General features: G+C 44.0%; 1 protein-coding gene across 1 annotated transcript in view; it reads right to left on the bottom strand.

The window, feature by feature from the left end:
* Positions 1–367: 367 nt before the first annotated feature.
* Positions 368–20,488, bottom strand: part of LOC118378337 (ventral anterior homeobox 2-like) — a 35,287-nt gene continuing 15,166 nt past the window's right edge. The window contains exon 3 of the mRNA XM_035765319.2: positions 368–866. Within this exon, the coding sequence (XP_035621212.1) occupies positions 369–866 (498 nt within the window). The 3' untranslated portion in view covers position 368. The remainder of the gene's footprint in view (positions 867–20,488) is intronic.

Genomic DNA, 20,488 nt, shown 5'->3' with positions numbered 1-20,488 from the left:
AAAGAAAGAAAGAAAAAGAAAGAAGAGAAAGAAAGAAAGAAGAGAACGATCACACAAACGTCCTGACTGGACAAAGTGAACAAAGGAGGAGAAGCGTTAAGACAAAAAGGTCTGTTCTCCGTATGAATCACACACACATTTCATTTCTCCCAAATAATTCACAAGCAACGTTTTTGTGTGTGAGGGGATTCATCATCACCCCTGTCTGTCACACCTCGAGGTCCTCTTCCGTAACCCCCCCACCGTGGCAGGCAGTAGCTGAACAATGATGTTGATGGGCCAACCAATGATGGACAGCAATGTTGGTGGGTGGATAGGTGGGAGACCAGAGGCGGGGGGGTCATCCCAACCCCTTAATGGCCGCTTTTTTAGGAAACTCTCTTCTTCCCACTTAGATCTCCATCCTTGGAGATCCTGTCCAGCCGCATGTATGGCTCAAATGCCGAGGACCCGCACCCGTACCCAGACGCCAGTTCATGATGAGCGCCCCCTAGCAGCGGCATTGAGAAGCACAGTGAGTGCGGCGGCGGCATGCCCAGACGTGGTGAAGGTGAAGTCCCTCCCAGGGAGGGCAGTGACAGCCCGAAAGTTCCACCCATGCCAAGAATGCCATTTCCTGGTGGCGTGCTCCTACTCACGCCTGGCGAGGAGGAGCCCCCTCCGGAGCTGACCAATAGGGAGCCATTTCCTGGGTGGTGGCCCAATGTAGGATTGGGGGGCGGGGCGGAGAGGAGGCGGCCCTGTTCGAGGAGACGCAAAATGTTACAGGTGGCCAGTGACTCCGAGGTGGAGGAGGAGTGCTTGTCAGAGTCCTTGGTCGTGTCCTTCTTCTGCTTGGTGCGGCGGTTCTGGAACCACACTTTAACCTATAAAGACAGAAGAAGTGAGACAGACTAAAGAGTTAAAACATGGCTTTATTCATTGAACGGTTCACTAAATCAGCAGACAATAGGAGAAATAATAACTCTTACTTATGTCTAGTTCAAACCACACAAACACAGATTCTGTCTCAACAATCATCTTAGCCATCATTGGATTCTGGTTAATTCTGTTGCATGAAACTTTTATGAAAATTAAACCTTTATTTAATTCAGCAAGTCATTATCAAGAAGGAACCTCCAAGTTGAGAGTTACGATACATAACTAACTATATTCTTTCAGTGGAGGCTACAGTAAAGTATATGCTATTATATGATATTTCTACTGTTCCTAGGCCGTCATTGAAAATAAGAATTTGTTCTTAACTGACTTGCCTGGATAAATAAAGGTAAAATAAATAAAAAAGTTGGTGACACGTGATACCTAGCTAAGTGCCTGGCCATCCATGCACGCACAGACACAAGCAGTATACATACAGACAACCCCCAGTACACCTCATTGGATTTCCCACTGGGTTCAACCATGATTGGTTGGTTTTTACCCTCATCTCTCTCCACTCAAACCAAATCAAGGTTTAGCATATGTTAAAGCAAAATGCTTGTGTTTCCAGCTCCAGCAGTGCAGTAAATGTCTAACGGTGCAATACTAATACACAAATAATTCCTGGAGAAAAAATACTTTGAAAAAAAAAGAAATAAAAAAATATCAGAATGAGTAATGTCAGAGTACAGAATATAAATATGTGGTGCGCACAGACAGTATGGACAATATATAAGTAGGAAAAAAGCAGTAGTTATATAGGATGGGCTATGTGGAGAATACAGCATGTACAGCAGTAGTTATATATAGGATGGGCTATGTGGAGAATACAGCATGTACAGCAGTAGTTATATAGGATGGGCTATGTGGAGAATACAGTATGTACAGCATATATAGGATGAGCTATTTATTTATTTTTTTATTTCACCTTTATTTAACCAGGTAGGCAAGTTGAGAACAAGTTCTCATTTACAATTGCGACCTGGGCCAAACCCAGAAGGCACTGGGCCAACTGTCCACCCAGACGAACCAACTGTCCACCGGCCAAACCCAGAAGGCACTGGGCCAACTTTCCACCGGCCAAACCCAGAAGGCACTGGGCCAACTGTCCACCGGCCAAACCCAGGCGACGCTGGGCCAACTGTCCACCGGCCAAACCCAGAAGGCACTGGGCCAACTGTCCACCGGCCAAACCCAGACGACCCTGGGCCAACTGTCCACCGGCCAAACCCAGACGAATCTGGGCCAACTGTCCACCACCCTATGGTTGTGATACAGCCTGGATTTGAACCAGGGTGTCTGTAGTGACACCTCTAGCACTGAGATGCAGTGCCTTAGACCACTGCACCACCCGGGAGCCCGGGGTAGGGCTGGGCAGGGCTGGGCAGGGCTGGGCAGAACATTGCTGGGCAGGGCTGGGCAGAGAAGGCTGGGCAGGGAGGGGCAGGGTACTCTTGACCCAGGCACTATAGATTGAATATTGTGCCATTTGAAACACATCCACGATGAGTAGGACCTACCTAGCCTATATGACTAGCAGCAGTGTGGCAAGGACAGGGCACACACAACGCTGCCGTGAGCTGCTGCATTCACATCACACACAGCAGTCATAGAGAGCTCATATGTCTGTAAAGCACGCGATCGCTGCTCAACCACAGAACAGAAACCAATGCTTTTCAATGTAGAACATTTGGAATTGGAAGTTGAATTTGGTTTCCATTCTAAATGGACTGAAATGGAAAGGGAATTGTCCCCAACCCTGGATAGAACTGTTGGTTAGTTGAGTCCCTTTCAGGGCACCATGGTCTCAGCAGACCATCAGTATGTGTATAATGAGATTGGGGAGGAATCCTCCCCAGCTGAGAAGGATACTGACGCCACATCTTAGATTTAGTAGTCTAAGTAGTAAAGACCTGGGCCCCTATCCACAGTCTCAGTCTTGTCTTAATCCTCTTTATGTATACAGTATATACTATACGAGCCTAAGTTAAAAATACCACTTCCCAAATCAGGGTTTTTCAAGCAAAGCCTCTGACTGATTCCTGTGTGTTCCTATTTCCTCCCAATTGGGTGAAAACCCACACACCTTCAGGCAATCACCTCTCTGCGCTTCCTCGATGGGGCACGGCTTAGCCAGGGGCTGAGGTGAGAGGGAGCTGGAGGAGGTGGGCCGTTAATTTCACAGTCGTCCGCTTGAGGAAAAACCCTGAGGTTTACAGGGGACTTTACTATGGGGGAAATTATGAAAAGAGAAAGAGAGCAAATCTCTACCCTCTCCATACATCTACACTATTGGAAATAAATCTGTCCTAATGGGATCCAGGGTTCAGAGATGGGGCAGAGATTATTGAGAGAGAGGGGGGAGAGAACGAGAGAGAGCTGGGCAGGCATGACCAGGATTTGCACTCAAGCCATCACCCTCCCCACCGCTTCTACTAGGGCATGGCCGGGTCAGAGCAGGGCTGGGCAGGGCATGGCCATGTCAGAGCTGGGTAGGGCAGGGATGGGCAGGGCAGGGCAAGACAGGACAAAGCAGAGTATTGGTATGTTGTTATTTTATTAGGGTCCCCGTTAGCTGTTCCAAAAGCAGCCTACATTTCAATGCATACACACAAACTATCTAGGTCAAATAGGGGAGAGGCGTTGTGCCTCGAGGTGTTGCTTTATCTGATTTTATAAACCAGGTTTGCTGTTTATTTGAGCAATATGAGAAGGAAGGAAGCTCCATGCAATAAGGGCTCTATATAATACTGTATGTTTTCTTGAATTTGTTCTGGATTTGGGGACTATGAAAAGACCCCTAGTGGCATGTCTGGTGGGATAAGTGTGTGTCAGAGCTGTGTGTAACAATTTGGGATTTTCAACACATTAATGTTTCTTATAAAAAGAAGAAGTGATGCAGTCAGTCTCTCAACTCATAGCCAAGATAGACTGGCATGCATAGTACTAATATTAGCCCTCTGATTACAATTAAGAGCAAAATGTCCCGCTCTGTTCCGGGCCAGCTACAGGTTAACTAGGTCTTTCCTTGCAGCACTGGACCACACGACTGGACAATAATCAAGATTAAACATAACAGAACTTGCTTTTTGGAGTGTGGTGTCAAAAAAGCAGAGCATCACTATTACTGCTAGACCTCTCCCCATCTTTGCAACCATTGAATCTATATGTTTTGACCATGACAGTTTACAATCTAATGTAACGCCAAGTAATTTAGTCTCCTCAACTTGTTCAACAGCCACACCATTCATTGTCAGATTCAGCTGAGGTCTAGCACTTAAGGAATGATTTGCACCAAATACAATGCTCTTAGTTTTAGAGATGTTCAGGACCAGTTTATTACTGGCCACCCATTCCAAAAGAGACTGCAACTCTTTGTTAAGGGTTTCAGTGACTTCATTAGCTGTGGTTGCTGATGCGTATATGGTTGAATCATCAGCATACATCGACACACATGCTTTGTTTAATGCCAGTGACAGGTCATTGGTAAAAATAGAAAAGAGTAGAGGGCCTAGAGAGCTGCCCTGCGGTACACCACATTTATATGTTTGACATTAGAGACATTTCCATTAAAGAAAACCCTTTGAGTTATATTAGATAGATAGCTCTGAATCCACGATATGGCAGAGGTTGAAAAGCCATAGCACTTAAGTTTTTTCAACAACATGTTATGGTCACTAATATCAAAGGCTGCACTGAAAGTTAACAGTACAGCTCCCACAATCTTCTTATTATCAATTACTTTCAACCAATCATCATATGTGTACATGTTGAGTGCCCTTCTCTATGAGCAAAGAAATAGCATTGTAATTGGTCAAACACCATTTTTTCCAACAGTTTGCTAGGAGTTGGCAGCAAGCTTATTTATAGGTCTCTTGTTAGAACCACTAAAGGCCGCTTTACCACTCTTGGGTAGGGGAATTACATTGGCTTCCCTCCAGGCCTGAGGACAAAGACTTTCCTCTAGGCTCAGATTAAAAATATGACAGATAGGAGTGGCTATAGAGTCAGCTATCATCCTCATTTGCTTTCCATCTAAGTTGTCAATGCCAGGAGGTTTGTCATTATTGATAGTTAACAATAATTTTCCACCTCTCCCATACTAAGTATACAAAATTATGAGTTTTTTGTATACATTAATATAATTGCTCACTGTTTGTCGTGGGCATTTCCTGCCTAAGTTTGCCCACTTTGCCAATGAAATAATCATTCAAATAATTGGCAACATCAAACGGTTTTGTGATGAATAAGATGGAGTTGAATTTGTCATTCTGCCCATAATTTCATTTAAAGTACTCCAAACTTGTTTTCCGTCATTCCTTGTGTCATTGATTTTGGCTTCATAATAAAGTTTCTTCTTCTTTTTGTTGAGTTTAGTCACATAATTTCTCTATTTGCAGTAAGTCAGCCAGTCAGATGTGCAACAGACTCCTTTTGCCCCATCTCTTTCAACCATACAGTTTTTCAATTCCTCATCAATCCATGGAGCCTTAACAGGCCTAACAGTCAGTTTCTTAACAGGTGCATGTTTATCAATAATTGGAAGAAGACATTTCATAAATTCATCAAGTGCAGCGTCTGGATGCTCCTCATTAATCACATCAGACCAACAAATATTTTTCACATCATCCACATAAGAGTCACAGCAAAATCTTTTGTATGATCTCTTATACACTATTTTAGGTCCAGCTGTTGGAACTTTGGCGTTCCTGGATATAGCCACTATATTGTGATCACTGCCTCCAATGGGTACGGATACAGCTTTAGAACAAAGTTTTACTGCATTAGTAAACATGTGATCGATACATGTGGATGATCTTGTTCCTGTAGTGTTTTTAAACACCCTGTTAGGTTGATTAATAACCTAAACCAGATTACAGGCACTGGTTACAGTAAGAAACTTCCTCTTGACCGGACAGCTTGATAAAAACCAGTCAATATTCAGGTCTCCAAGAAAGTAGACCTCTCTGTCTACATCACATACACTATGAAGCATTTTCACACATGTTATTTAGATACTGACTGTTAGCACATTATGGCCTATAGCAACACCCCAAAATAATAGGCTTTAGATGTGCCAAGAGGACGGGGCGGGGCTAGGCAGAGCAGTGCTGGGCAGGGCAGAATAGATGTAGGATAGCAGAGCAAATCAAATCAAATGTATTTGTCACATACACATGGTTAGCAGATGTTAATGTGAGTGTAGTGAAATGCTTGTGCTTCTAGTTCTGACAATGCAGTAATAACCAACGCGTAATCTAACCTAATAATTCCAAAACTACTACCTTATACACAAAAGGGTAAAGGGATAAAGAATATGTACATAAAGATATATGAATGAGTGATGGTACAGAACGGCATAGTCAAGATGCAGTAGATGGTATCGAGTACAGTATATACATATGAGATGTGTAATGTAGGGTATGTAAACAAAGTGGCACAGTTTAAAGTGGCTAGTGATACATGTATTACATAAAGATGCAGTATTTTAATTTTTTTTTATTTTAATTTTACCTTTATTTAACCAGGCAAGTCAGTTAAGAACATATTCTTATTTTCAATGACGGCCTGGGAACAGTGGGTTAACTGCCTGTTCAGGGGCAGAACGACAGATTTGTACCTTGTCAGCTCGGGGGTTTGAACTCGCAACCTTCCGGTTACTAGTCCAACGCTCTAACCACTAGGCTACGCTGCCATAGATGATATAGAGTACAGTATATATATATACATATGAGATGAGTAATGTAGGTAAACATTATATTAAGTAGCATTGTTTGAAGTGGCTAGTGATATATTTTCACATCGTTTTCCATCAATTTCCATTATTAAAGTGGCTGGAGTTGAGTCAGTGTGTTGGCAACAGCCATTCAATGTTAGTGATGGCTGTTTAACAGTCTGATGGCCTTGAGATAGAAGCTGTTTTTCAGTCTCTTGGTCCCTGCTTTGATGCACCTTTACTGACCTCGCCTTCTGGATGATAGCGGGGTGAACAGGCAGTGGCTCAGGTGGTCGTTGTCCTTGATGATCTTTATGGCCTTCCTTTGACATTGGGGGGTGTAGGTGTCCTGAAGGGCAGGTAGTTTGCCCCCGGTGATGCGTTGTGCAGACCTCACTACCCTCTGGATAGCCTTACGGTTGTGGGCGGAGCAGTTGCCGTACCAGGCGATGACACAGCCCAACAGGATGTTCTCGATTGTGCATCTGTAGAAGTTTGTGAGTGCTTTTGGTGACAAGCCAAATTTCTTCAGCCTCCTGAGGTGTTATGGTGTTAAATGCTGAGCTGTAGTCGATGAAAAGCATTCTCACATAGGTATTCCTCTTGTCCAGATGGGTTAGGGCAGTGTGCAGTGTGGTTGTGATTGCGTTGTCTGTGAACCTATTTAAGCAAATTGGAGTGGGTCTAGGGTGTCAGGTAGGGTGGAGGTGATATGGTCCTTGACTAGTCTCTCAAAGCACTTCATGATGACGGAAGTGAGTGCTACGGGGCAGTAGTCGTTTAGATCAGTTACCTTAGCTTTCTTGGGAACAGGGACAATGGTGGCCCTCTTGAAGCATGTGGGAACAGCAGACTGGGATAAGGATTGATTGAATATGTCCGTAAACACACCAGCCAGCTGGTCTGCGCATGCTCTGAGGACGCGGCTGGGGATGCCGTCTGGGCCTGCAGCCTTGCGAGGGTTAACACGTTTAAATGTTTTACTCACGTTGGCTGCAGTGAAGGAGAGTCCGCAGGTTTTGGTAGCGGGCCGTGTCAGTGGCACTGTATTGTCCTCAAAGTGGGCAAAAAAGTTATTTAGTCTGTCTGGGAGCAAGACATCCTGGTCCGCAACGGGGCTGGTTTTCTTTTTGTAATCCGTGATTGACTGTAGACCCTGCCACATACCTCTTGTGTCTGAGCCGTTGAATTGCGACTCTACTTGGTCTCTATACTGACTCTGAGCTTGTTTGATTGCCTTACGGAGGGAATAGCTACACTGTTTGTATTCGGTCATGTTTCCGGTCACCTTGCCCTGGTTAAAAGCAGTGGTTCTGTTCTTTCAGTTTCACGCGAATGCTGTCATCAATCCACGGTTTCTGGTTTGGGAATGTTTTAATCGTTGCTATGGGTACGACATCAACAATGCACTTTCTAATGAACTCGCTCATCGAATCAGCGTATTTGTCAATGTTGTTGTTGGACGCAATGCGGAACATATCCCAATCCACGTGATGGAAGCAGTCTTGAAGCGTTGAATCAGATTGGTTGGACCAGCGTTGAACAGACCTGAGCTCGGGAGCTTCTTGTTTTAGCTTCTGTCTGTAGGCAGGGAGCAACAAAATGGAGTCGTGGTCAGCTTTTCCGAAAGGAGGGCGGGGGAGGGCCTTATATGCGTTGCGGAAGATAGAATAACAATGATCTAGAGTTTTACTAGCCCTGGTTGCGCAGTCGATGTGCTGATACAATTTAGGGAGTCTTGTTAAAATCCCCAGCTACAATGAATGCAGCCTCAGGATATGTGGTTTCCAGTTTGCATAGAATAAAATAAAGTTTGTTCAGGGCAATCGATGTGTCTGTTTGGGGGGGAATATATACGGCTGTGATTATAATCGAAGAGATTTCCCTTGGTAGATAATACGGTCAACATGTGATTGTGAGGAATTCTAAATCAGGTGAACAGAAGGACTTGAGTTCCTGTATGTTGTTATGATCACACCACGTCTCATTAATCATAAAGGATACCCCCCCGCCCCTCTTCTTACCAGATGGTTGTTTCTGTCGGCGCGATGCATGAAGAAACCAGCTGGCTGCACCGACTCCGCTAGCGTCTCTCGAGTGAGCCATGTTTCCGTGAAGCAAAGAACGTTACAGACTCTGATGTCCCTCTGGAGTGCTACCCTTGCTCGGATTTCATCAACCTTGTTGTCAAGAGACTGGACATTGGCGGGTAGTATGCTAGGGAGTGGTGCGCGATGTGCCCGTCTCCGGAGCCTGACCAGAAGACCGCTTCGTTTGCATCTTTTACGACGTCGTTTTTTTTGGGTCACCAGCTGGGATCCGATCCATTGTCCTGGGTGGAAGGCAGAACACAGGATCCACTTCGGGAAAGTCATATTCCTGGTCGTAATGATGGTGAGTTGACGTTGCTCTTATATTCAGTAGTTCCTCCTGACTGTGTGTAATGAAACCTAAGATTACCTGGGGTACCAATGTAAGAAATAACACGTTAAAAAAAACAAAATACTGCATAGTTTCCTAGGAACACGAAGCGAGGCGGTCATCTCTGTCGGCGCCGGAAGTATCGAGGATAGACCAAGAGTGTAACATGCAGGATAGCTGGACTGCTACAGGGTAGGCCTGTGTCCACTACTACACAAGCTGAAGACAGGACAGGTCTGGGCCGGGTTGGATTAGGTGTTAAGACAACTGTTTGGGCTAACCCAGGGCATTGGTCATCTGGGGCTCTGTATACAGTGCCTTAGGAAAGTATTCAGACCTCTTGACTTTTTCCACATTTTTTTTACGTTACATACTTTTGTTTTTTTCATCAATCTACACACAATACCCCATAATGACAAAGCAAAAACAGGTTTTTAGAAATGTTTACTAAATTGATTAAAAATAAATAACCAAAATATTACATTTACATAAGTATTCAGACCCTTTACTCAGTACTTTGTTGTAAGCTGTAGTTGTACAAGTGAGAGCTAGTTAATCTCTCTAAGAGAAGCCTAGCTCTATTACGCAGGGCACCTGCTGACAATCTTTCTAACACTTTCTGTGACCCTGTGAAAGGCTCAGTGGTCCCCTGCGCGACTTCCCCGTGACTCCTCCCATGACCCCACTGATCCTACACGTGATGAACATCAGATTGTTCTCTTAGACCGAAGTGAGGCAATTCATTACTTTTCTAAAGGGAAACTGTATGGTAACAATGACTTAGTTTTCTATAGGGAAACTGTATGGTAACAATGACTTTGTTTTCTATAGGGAAACTGTATGGTAACAATGACTTAATTTTCTATAGGGAAACTGTATGGTCACAATGACTTAATTTTCTATAGGGAAACTGTATGGTAACATTGTACATGGATGAATATGACTACTGTTCTATATGGCGAGTGTATGTACAGAGCTCCACGCTGTCCTTTTCCTCCACAGCCTCTCTCTCTCTCCAATAGCCACATGCTATATTAACACCAGGCCCCTCTGACTGTCCCCATCCAAATCCCTACCTCCTAGCCCTTAGCTTCTACCACTCCCTGCCTCCTAGACCTCTTACATCCTGCCTTTCTCCTATATCTGTTCTGATACCTCTTGCCCTCCTGCCCAAGCTCATCCCTCCTTCCCTCTCTCCTGCCATCCCTCCCTTGCATTACTGAAACACATGTCCAAGCAGGTTCAACCAAGGGTCAACCCAGTCTTAGCGAATCGCTGATAGATGTGGCTCCCTAATCCTTTTTAGTAAAAAAGCACTTGGGACTATTATTAGGCCCTCTGCTTCGCGCTCTGTCAACCTCCCTGTCCCACCCCCTGCTCCGCCCCGAGGTGGACCAGGCCCATCTTCCTATGGTTCTATGATGTCGAGGTTTAGATTTTCCTACGAAAATGTAATGCTATATTAAAATGATTAGGTGAGCCAAAATGTAGTGCTATATTAAAATGATTAGGTGAGCCAAAATGTAGTGCTATATTAAAAGGATTAGGTGAGCCAAAATGTAGTGCTATATTAAAAGGATTAGGTGAGCCAAAATGTAGTGCTATATTAAAAGGATTAGGTGAGCCAAAATGTAGTGCTATATCAAAAGGATTAGGTGAGCCAAAATGTTGTAGCATTTTTATCAGCCTTTACATTGGTTGACTTTGTTAATAAATGACTTGTTATTACCCCTCTATGTATAGTGCTTATGATGGCTTTTGAAGGCCCTATAAAGCCTTATAAATGCCCTATAAAGCCTTATGAATGCCCTATAAGGCCTTATGAATGACCTTTATAAGCTGTAGTTGTACTAGTGAGAGCTAGTTAATCTCTCTAAGAGAGGCTATGTGGGAGAAAAGCCTAGCTCCATTACGCAGGGCACCTGCTGACAATCTTTCTAACACTTTCTGTGACCCTGTGAAAGGCTCAGCGGTCCCCTGCGCGACTTCCCCGTGACTCCTCCCATGACCCCACTGATCCTACACGTGATGAACATCAGATTGTTCTCTTAGACTGAAGTGAGGCAATTCATTACTTTTCTAAAGGGAAACTGTATGGTAACAATGACTTAGTTTTCTATAGGGAAACTGTATGGTAACAATGACATTGTTTTCTATTGTGAAACTGTATGGTAACAATGACATTGTTTTCTATAGTGAAACTGTACTGTAACAATGACTTAGTTTTCTGTAGGGAAACTGTATGGTAACAATAACATTGTTTTCTATAGGGAAACTGTATGGTAACAATAACATTGTTTTCTATAGGGAAACTGTATGGTAACAATGACATTGTTTTCTAAAGGGAAACTGTATGGTAACAATAACATTGTTTTCTATAGGGAAACTGTATGGTAACAATGACATTGTTTTCTAAAGGGAAACTGTATGGTAACAATAACATTGTTTTCTATAGGGAAACTGTATGGTAACAATAACATTGTTTTCTATAGGGAAACTGTATGGTAACAATAACATTGTTTTCTATAGGGAAACTGTATGGTAACAATAACATTGTTTTCTATAGGGAAACTGTATGGTAACAATGACATTGTTTTCTATAGGGAAACTGTATGGTAACAATAACATTGTTTTCTATAGGGAAACTGTACTGTAACAATGACTTAGTTTTCCATAGGGAAACTGTACTGTAACAATGACTTAGTTTTCTATAGGGAAACTGTATGGTAACAATGACATTGTTTTCTATAGGGAAACTGTATGGTAACAATGACATTGTTTTCCATAGGGAAACTGTATGGTAACAATGACATTGTTTTCTATAGGGAAACTGTATGGTAACAATGACATTGTTTTCTATAGGGAAACTGTACTGTAACAATGACTTAGTTTTCTATAGGGAAACTGTATGGTAACAATAACTTTGTTTTCTATAGGGAAACTGTATGGTAACAATAACATTGTTTTCCATAGGGAAACTGTATGGTAACAATAACATTGTTTTCTATAGTGAAACTGTACTGTAACAATGACTTAGTTTTCCATAGGGAAACTGTATGGTAACAATGACATTGTTTTCTATAAACTGAAACAATGACTTGTTTTCCAACAATGTATGGTAACAATTGTTGTTTTCTATAGGGAAACTGTACTGTTGTTTTCCATAGGGAAACTGTACTGTAACAATTGTAACTGTACTGTAACAATGACTTTTTTCCATAGGGAAACTACATTGTTTTCCATAGGAAACTGTACTGTAACAATTACATTGTTTTCCATAGGAAACTGTATGGTAACAATGACATTGTTTTCTATAGTGAAACTGTATGGTAACAATAACATTGTTTTCTATAGGGAAACTGTACTGTAACAATTACATTGTTTTCTATAGGGAAACTGTACTGTAACAATGACTTAGTTTTCTATAGGGAAACTGTATGGTAACAATAACATTGTTTTCTATAGGGAAACTGTATGGTAACAATTACATTGTTTTCTATAGGGAAACTGTACGGTAACAATGACCTAGTTTTCTGTATGGAAACTGTATTGTAACAATAACCTAGTTTTCTGTACGGAAACTGTATGGTAACAATTACTTAGTTTTCTGTATGGAAACTGTATTGTAACAATGACTTAGTTTTCTGTATGGAAACTGTATTGTAACAATGGCTTAGTTTTCTGTATGTAAACTGTATGGTAACAATAACCTAGTTTTCTGTATGGAAACTGTATGGTAACAATGACTTAGTTTTCTATAGGGAAACTGTATGGTAACAATGACTTAGTTTTCTATAGGGAAACTGTATGGTAACAATGACTTAGTTTTCTATAGGGAAACTGTATGGTAACAATGACTTAGTTTTCTATAGGGAAACTGTATGGTAACAATGACTTAGTTTTCTATAGGGAAACTGTATGGTAACAATGACTTAGTTTTCTATAGGGAAACTGTATGGTAACATTGTACATGGATGAATATGACTACTGTTCTATATGGCGAGTGTATGTACAGAGCTCCACGCTGTCCTTTTCCTCCACAGCCTCTCTCTCTCTCCAATAGCCACATGCTGTATTAACACCAGGCCCCTCTGACTGTCCCCATCCAAATCCCTACCTCCTAGCTCTTAGCTTCTACCACTCCCTGCCTCCTAGACCTCTCACATCCTGCCTTTCTCCTATATTTGTTCTGATACCTCTTGCCCTCGTGCCCAAGCTCATCCCTCCTTCCCTCTCTCCTGCCATCCCTCCCTTGCATTACTGAAACACATGTCCAAGCAGGTTCAGCCAAGGGTCAACCCAGTCTTAGCGAATCGCTGATAGATGTGGCTCCCTAATCCTTCTTAGTGCAAAAGCACTTGGGAGTATTATTAGGCCCTCTGCTTCGCGCTCTGTCCCCCTCCCTGTCCCGCCCCCTGTCCCGCCCCCTGTCCCGCCCCCTGCTCCGCCCCGAGGTGGACCAGGCCCTTCTTCCAACAGTTCTGTGACGTCGAGGTTTGGATAAGGGAATTAGGCTCACAGTGTGTGTGTGTTGCGTTTACAGGGACAGCACAATTAATTAGTATTTTGACCAATCAGATCAGCTCTGAAAAAGATCTGATGTTATTGGTCAAAGGACCAATTAATGGGAAAAAAAATAATCAGATTTGGTCTGCCTGTGTAAACACAGCCTAAGAGGATACCCCTAACTTCTTCACAACTCCCTTGTTCCTTCCTACCACGCCACAGCACTCTGTGTGGTGGAGTCCAAGCACTGCAGCCTGACATAGTTCATCTACAGATGGTGGCTACAGATGGTGGAATATGCCACACATCTCAATGTGCTACAGACAACTACTCAATAAAATGGACTCTTGAACAGGGCTTAACACTAGGGATATGCAGTTCATGAGACAACCCTCGATAATTACCACTCGGCTACAAATGTGTGTGGGTGTGTCAGACGCATTTGCGTGTGTATAAGTGTGTGTCTGTATAGCCTACGTGCGTGGGTGTGTTATCTGGACATGGGGGCAGGGATTCCAGGCAGTGCGTTCTAAGGAATACTCGATCCATATGGATGTTGCAGGTTTCTGTTCTTGCTAATCCAATGAGATAACAGCATTACGGCATTGCCCGGCGAATAACAGGAAGGCCTGAAACGCATGCACACACACATCCTTCAGCGTGTCATCGCTGGGTCCAATAGTGTATCGTCCTTAGCAATGAATTGTCATGCACCTGTATGTATTGACAAGTGCCCCAATTGATTGAATTGCCTTATTAAGTCCCCTACCACATCCGTCTCAGATCAATAAAGAAATATTATTTTATTGATTCATATGAGCAGACAGATGAATAGAATTTGATTGATTAGCTAAGCTGATGAGGGGCAATGAGCTCCTCCTGAGCCAGCGTCTTAACTCTGTACTGTTTACACTGGCATACTACACACCCGCCTGGGTGGAGGTCACCCCTATGGAATTAGGAATGATAATACCAGAATGGACATGATCCTTCTTATGATGGTCCAAATGTCAGCCATTTTTGTCAGAGAGTTGGTCCACCGTGGTTTGCAAGTGCCACGATAAGATATTGTGTAAAATAATTCATTTTAAGAATGTATCTGCACTCAGTGTTTGTTAGCTAGCTAGCCAGTTTTAGAGAAATGATTCCATTATTTTTTCAAATTAACTGTCAATATGTCAACATTCCATTCAATCAACAAAGTCAATCCATGCAACTGGCTGAAATAAGTAGCTGACAGGACTTAGACAAGTTGTGAGAGGGCATTTTCTGTTACACCTTACTAATGCTTGTGTACTCAAATATCCTTCTTTAAGCCTCGGCATTGGGCTAGAGAAATCATATAAGACAGAAACGTGTGTGTGTGTATTAAGATAGGCCTGTTCTAACTGTTCTGTGTGTAGAATGACCCCATGATGTCTGGGCACTCAGCCAAGACCTGACAGAAACTGGTTCCTCAGAGCAAAGTGTTATATCCTGAACACCAGGGATAAGGCTGTGGTTCTGTTAGGAGCCAGTTTCTGGGTGAAAAGGTTCATGCTTGTGTGTATGTGTGTAGGGGTAGGACCATACATCCTCTGGGCCGACAGTCAAAGGCGCTTTGCTCGCCCAACTTGGGGGAACCGTTGAGCTACTGTTAGAGGAAGTATGTCTGGAGTGACTTCCTGTCACTTTGGAACCTATTGTCCTCACTCAGTTGCGACAGAACGAGACAACCTTTTCATTATAGCCTGTACCCCGTAACCCAGTTTCGTCTCTCTCCACACACACACACACATTCACACACATACACACACATAAGATCATGTGTTTTGCAGATGCTTGCATAAGATAGCGTGACTATATAAGGCTTCCGGACTCTTTGTGCAGGGGGCTCTCACTTCATTTACTGTGTGTGTGTGTGGTGTGACCGGCTCCCATACGGCAATAATTGTATTAATAAAAGTAGTACCGTGACTGATTATTGACTTTGCCTCTCCTCATTATTAGTTAAAGGTAGAATTTCCACCACAGTAGGAAATGTAACCAGTACTGATGTTGTATCATATAATAGCACTCAGCTTTCCAAGAAAACAACTATTTAGACATTTATGGTCTGTTCACGTATATTTTGGAGGCTGTTTATACAGAATTGTTTTTAAAACAAACAAACATGTACATTGTATTTATGATTATATTATTATACTTTATTATATTACAATACTTTAGGTTGACAAGAATTCTATTACACAATGTCTGATACATCACATGCCTTAGTTTTATTTTCCTGCATAAGTAAAATCGGTATTATGCCTCTTCTGCCATTCATTCCAATTAGACTGATTTGGATTTCTTCCTGACCAATATGTACCCATTCTGGAACTTTGAGGGTTTATGACACAGCCCCTCTTGGAATTTAATAGGATCTCTATGGTCGCCCCCTCCTCCGTCCCCCAGATAGGATATGAACATGTCATGAAATTTGAATTACAGGAAATTAGCTGTAAAACTGCAACATTTTCTCTCTGACCCATGGCAATGTGTAGAATTGTATGAAGTTAGTTGCTTCCCTCCCTATACGTTTGGCTTTTACGTGATCTCTGTCTTGGTCTCTGTCTCTCTGGCACTCTCTCTTTCTTTCTCTCTCTGCCTTTGTCTTGGTCTCTGTCTCTCTGGCACTCTCTCTTTCTTTCTCTCTCTGCCTTTGTCTTGGTCTCTGTCTCTCTGGCACTCTCTCTTTCTTTCTCTCTCTGCCTTTGTCTTGGTCTCTGTCTCTCTGGCACTCTCTCTTTCTTTCTCTCTCTGCCTTTGTCTTCGTCTCTGCCTCTCTCTGGCACTCTCTCTTTCTTTCTCTCTCTGCCTTTGTCTTGGTCTCTGTCTCTCTGGCACTCTCTCTTTCTTTCTCTCTCTGCCTTTGTTTTGGTCTCGGTCTCTCTGGCACTCTCTCTTTCTTTCTCTCTCTGCCTTTGTCTTGGTCTCTGTCTCTCTGGCACTCTCTCTTTCTTTCTCTCTCTGCCTTTGTCTTCGTCTCTGTTTCTCTCTCTCAGACATCTGTGGGACTATGTAATGCTCCAGACGACTGGCCAGACACTGTATGTCTAGGAGTTACAGGGAACAATGCACAGTGAAATACATTCACACACACAGAAACAGAGAGAGAAAAACACACACACACCTACACACACACTCAGACCCCTGCTATCTGCAACCTTGGTGAAAGGCATTAACAAAGACCAAGACAACAAATGCAATTGTACGTTGTAGTCAGTGCAAGACCCCACAGCAAAGCAATTAATGAGTGACAGATAAGTAGATGGGAGATGCTCAGGTGTTAAATCACCTGGGAGGAACACAAGAGAACAACATCCAAACACATTCAGATACAGAATGAGGAAAATGTAGTACTAATTATGGCAGGCCTAGCAACCGTCTACACCAGCAATCTGAAACCAGCTGGGGAGTTGTACAATAGCACCTCTGACTGAAGTTTCCTGCGGGGAAACACAAAGCTATTTTATTTTTATGTTATTCTATTCTTGTGCTGTTCTGAACAGTGGGGTTTTTCCTGGTCCGGTCATTAAATGTGGCCAGGAAAAACTCCTGGCCCCTACATACAAATTCCATGGAGCACTAAGACCGTTAATGTCAGTCTAGAGAGAGGAGCTTGCCAGAAGGAGAGGGATAGAGGGATGTCACATACACACAGAGAGAGGGATAGAGGGATGTTACACACACAGAGAGAGGGATAGAGGGATGTCACACACACAGAGAGAGGGATAGAGGGATGTCACATACACACAGAGAGAGGGATAGAGGGATGTCACATACACACAGAGAGAGGGATAGAGGGATGTCACATACACACAGAGAGAGGGATAGAGGGATGTCACATACACACAGAGAGAGGGATGTCACATACACACAGAGGGATGTCACATACACACAGAGAGAGGGATAGAGGGATGTCACATACACACAGAGAGAGGGATAGAGGGATGTCACATACACACAGAGAGAGGGATAGAGGGATGTCACATACACACAGAGAGAGGGATAGAGGGATGTCACATACACACAGGGATAGAGGGATGTCACACACACACAGAGATAGAGGGATGTCACACACACAGAGGGATAGAGGGATGTCACATACACACAGAGAGGGATAGAGGGATGTCACACACACAGAGAGAGGGATAGAGGGATGTCACATACACACAGAGAGGGATAGAGGGATGTCACATACACACAGAGAGAGGGATAGAGGGATGTCACATACACACAGAGAGAGGGATAGAGGGATGTCACATACACACAGGGATAGAGGGATGTCACACACACACAGAGAGAGGGATGTCACATACACACAGAGAGAGGGATAGAGGGATGTCACATACACACAGGGATAGAGGGATGTCACACACACAGAGAGGGATAGAGGGATGTCACACACGCAGAGAGGGATAGAGGGATGTCACACACACAGAGAGGGATGTCACATACACACAGGGATAGAGGGATGTCACATACACACAGGGATGTCACATACACACAGGGATAGAGGGATGTCACATACACACAGAGGGGATAGAGGGATGTCACATACACACAGGGATAGAGGATGTCACATACACACAGAGATAGGATGTCACACACACAGAGGGATAAAGGGATGTCACACACACACAGAGGGATGTCACATACACACAGGGATAAAGGGATGTCACACACACAGAGAGAGGGATAAAGGGATGTCACATACACACAGGGATAAAGGGATGTCACATACACACAGGGATAAAGGGATGTCACATACACACAGGGATAAAGGGATGTCACATACACACAGGGATAAAGGGATGTCACATACACACAGGGATAAAGGGATGTCACATACACACAGGGATAAAGGGATGTCACATACACACAGGGATAAAGGGATGTCACACACACACAGGGATAAAGGGATGTCACATACACACACATACACACAGGGATGTGTCACATACACACACATACACACAGGGATAGAGGGGATAAAGGGATGTCACATACACACAGGGATAAAGGGATGTCACAGGGATAAAGGGATGTCACATACACACAGGGATAGGGATGTCACATACACACAGGGATGTGTCACATACACACAGGGATAAAGGGATGTCACACACACAGAGAGGGATAGAGGGATGTCACACACACACAGGGATAAAGGGATGTCACATACACACAGAGGGATGTCACACACACAGGGATATAAGGGATGTCACATACACACAGGGATAGAGGGATGTCACATACACACAGAGAGGGATAGAGGGATGTCACACACACAGAGAGGGATAGAGGGATGTGTCACATACACACAGAGGGATGTCAGAGGGATGTCACACACACACAGAGGGATGTCACATACACACAGGGATAGAGGGATGTCACACACACAGGGATAGAGGGATGTCACACACACAGAGAGAGGGATAGAGGGATGTCACACACACAGAGAGGGGATAGAGGGATGTCACACACACAGGGATAGAGGGATGTCACACACACAGGGATAGAGGGATGTCACACACACAGAGAGGGGGATGTCACACACACAGAGGGATAGAGGGATGTCACACACACAGGGATAGAGGGATGTCACACACACAGAGAGGGATAGAGGGATGTCACACACACAGAGAGGGATAGAGGGATGTCACACACACAGGGATAGAGGGATGTCAGAGGGATGTCACACACACAGAGGATAGAGGGATGTCACATACACACAGGGATAAAGGGGATGTCACAGGGATAGAGGGATGTCACACACACAGGGATGATAGAGGGATGTCACACACACAGAGAGAGGGATAGAGGGATGTCACACACACAGAGGGATGTCAGGGATGGGATGTCACACACAGAGAGTCACATACACACAGGGATAGAGGGATGTCACACACACAGAGAGAGGGATAGAGGGATGTCACACACACAGAGAGGGATAGAGGGATGTCACACACACAGAGAGGGATAGAGGGATGTCACACACACAGAGAGGGATAGAGGGATGTCACACACACAGAGAGGGATAGAGGGATGTCACACACACAGAGAGGGATAGAGGGATGTCACACACACAGAGAGGGGATAGAGGGATGTCACACACACAGAGAGGGATAGAGGGATGTCACACACACAGAGAGGGGATAGGGATGGGATGTCACACACACAGAGGGGAGGGATGTCACACACACACAGGGATGTCAGAGGGATGTCACACACACACAGAGGGGGATAGAGGGATGTCACACAGAGAGAGGGATAGAGGGATGTTACACACAGAAGGTATTAGTAGAGCTGTGTGTCACACACACAGGGATAGAGGGATGTCACACACACACAGAGAGGGATAGAGGGATGTCACAGTTAGAGGGATTCTGACAAGTTGATGTTTGAAAACAGGAGTTATGTATCTCTCTAATACTTCCTCAGTGCTCCTCCTCCCAGGGTTTTACTAAGATAAGGATCAGATCCGCTCTCTAAGTCTCTGCTCTCTCTGTGTCATCTGTCTGTCTGCCGGTCAGTCTGTCTCTTTCTCTCTCTCTGTCTGTCTGCCGGTCAGTCTGTCTCTTTCTCTCTCTCTGTCATCTGTCTGTCTGCCGGTCAGTCTGTCTCTTTCTCTCTCTCTGTCATCTGTCTGTCTGCTGGTCAGTCTGTCTCTTTCTCTCTCTCTGTCATCTGTCTGTCTGCCGGTCAGTCTGTCTCTTTCTCTCTCTCTGTCATCTGTCTGTCTGCCGGTCAGTCTGTCTCTTTCTCCCTCTCTATCATCTGTCTGTCTGCCGGTCGGTCTGTCTCTCTCTCTCTCTGTCATCTGTCTGTATGCCGGTCGGTCTGTCTCTTTCTCTCCCTCTGTCATCTGTCTGTCTGTCTGCCGGTCGGTCTGTCTCTTTC

Source organism: Oncorhynchus keta, chromosome 35 (assembly GCF_023373465.1).
Source record: "Oncorhynchus keta strain PuntledgeMale-10-30-2019 chromosome 35, Oket_V2, whole genome shotgun sequence".
NCBI lineage: Eukaryota > Metazoa > Chordata > Actinopteri > Salmoniformes > Salmonidae > Oncorhynchus > Oncorhynchus keta.
Note: the sequence above shows the minus strand (reverse complement) of the source record. Positions and strands in the feature narration are given on the sequence as shown.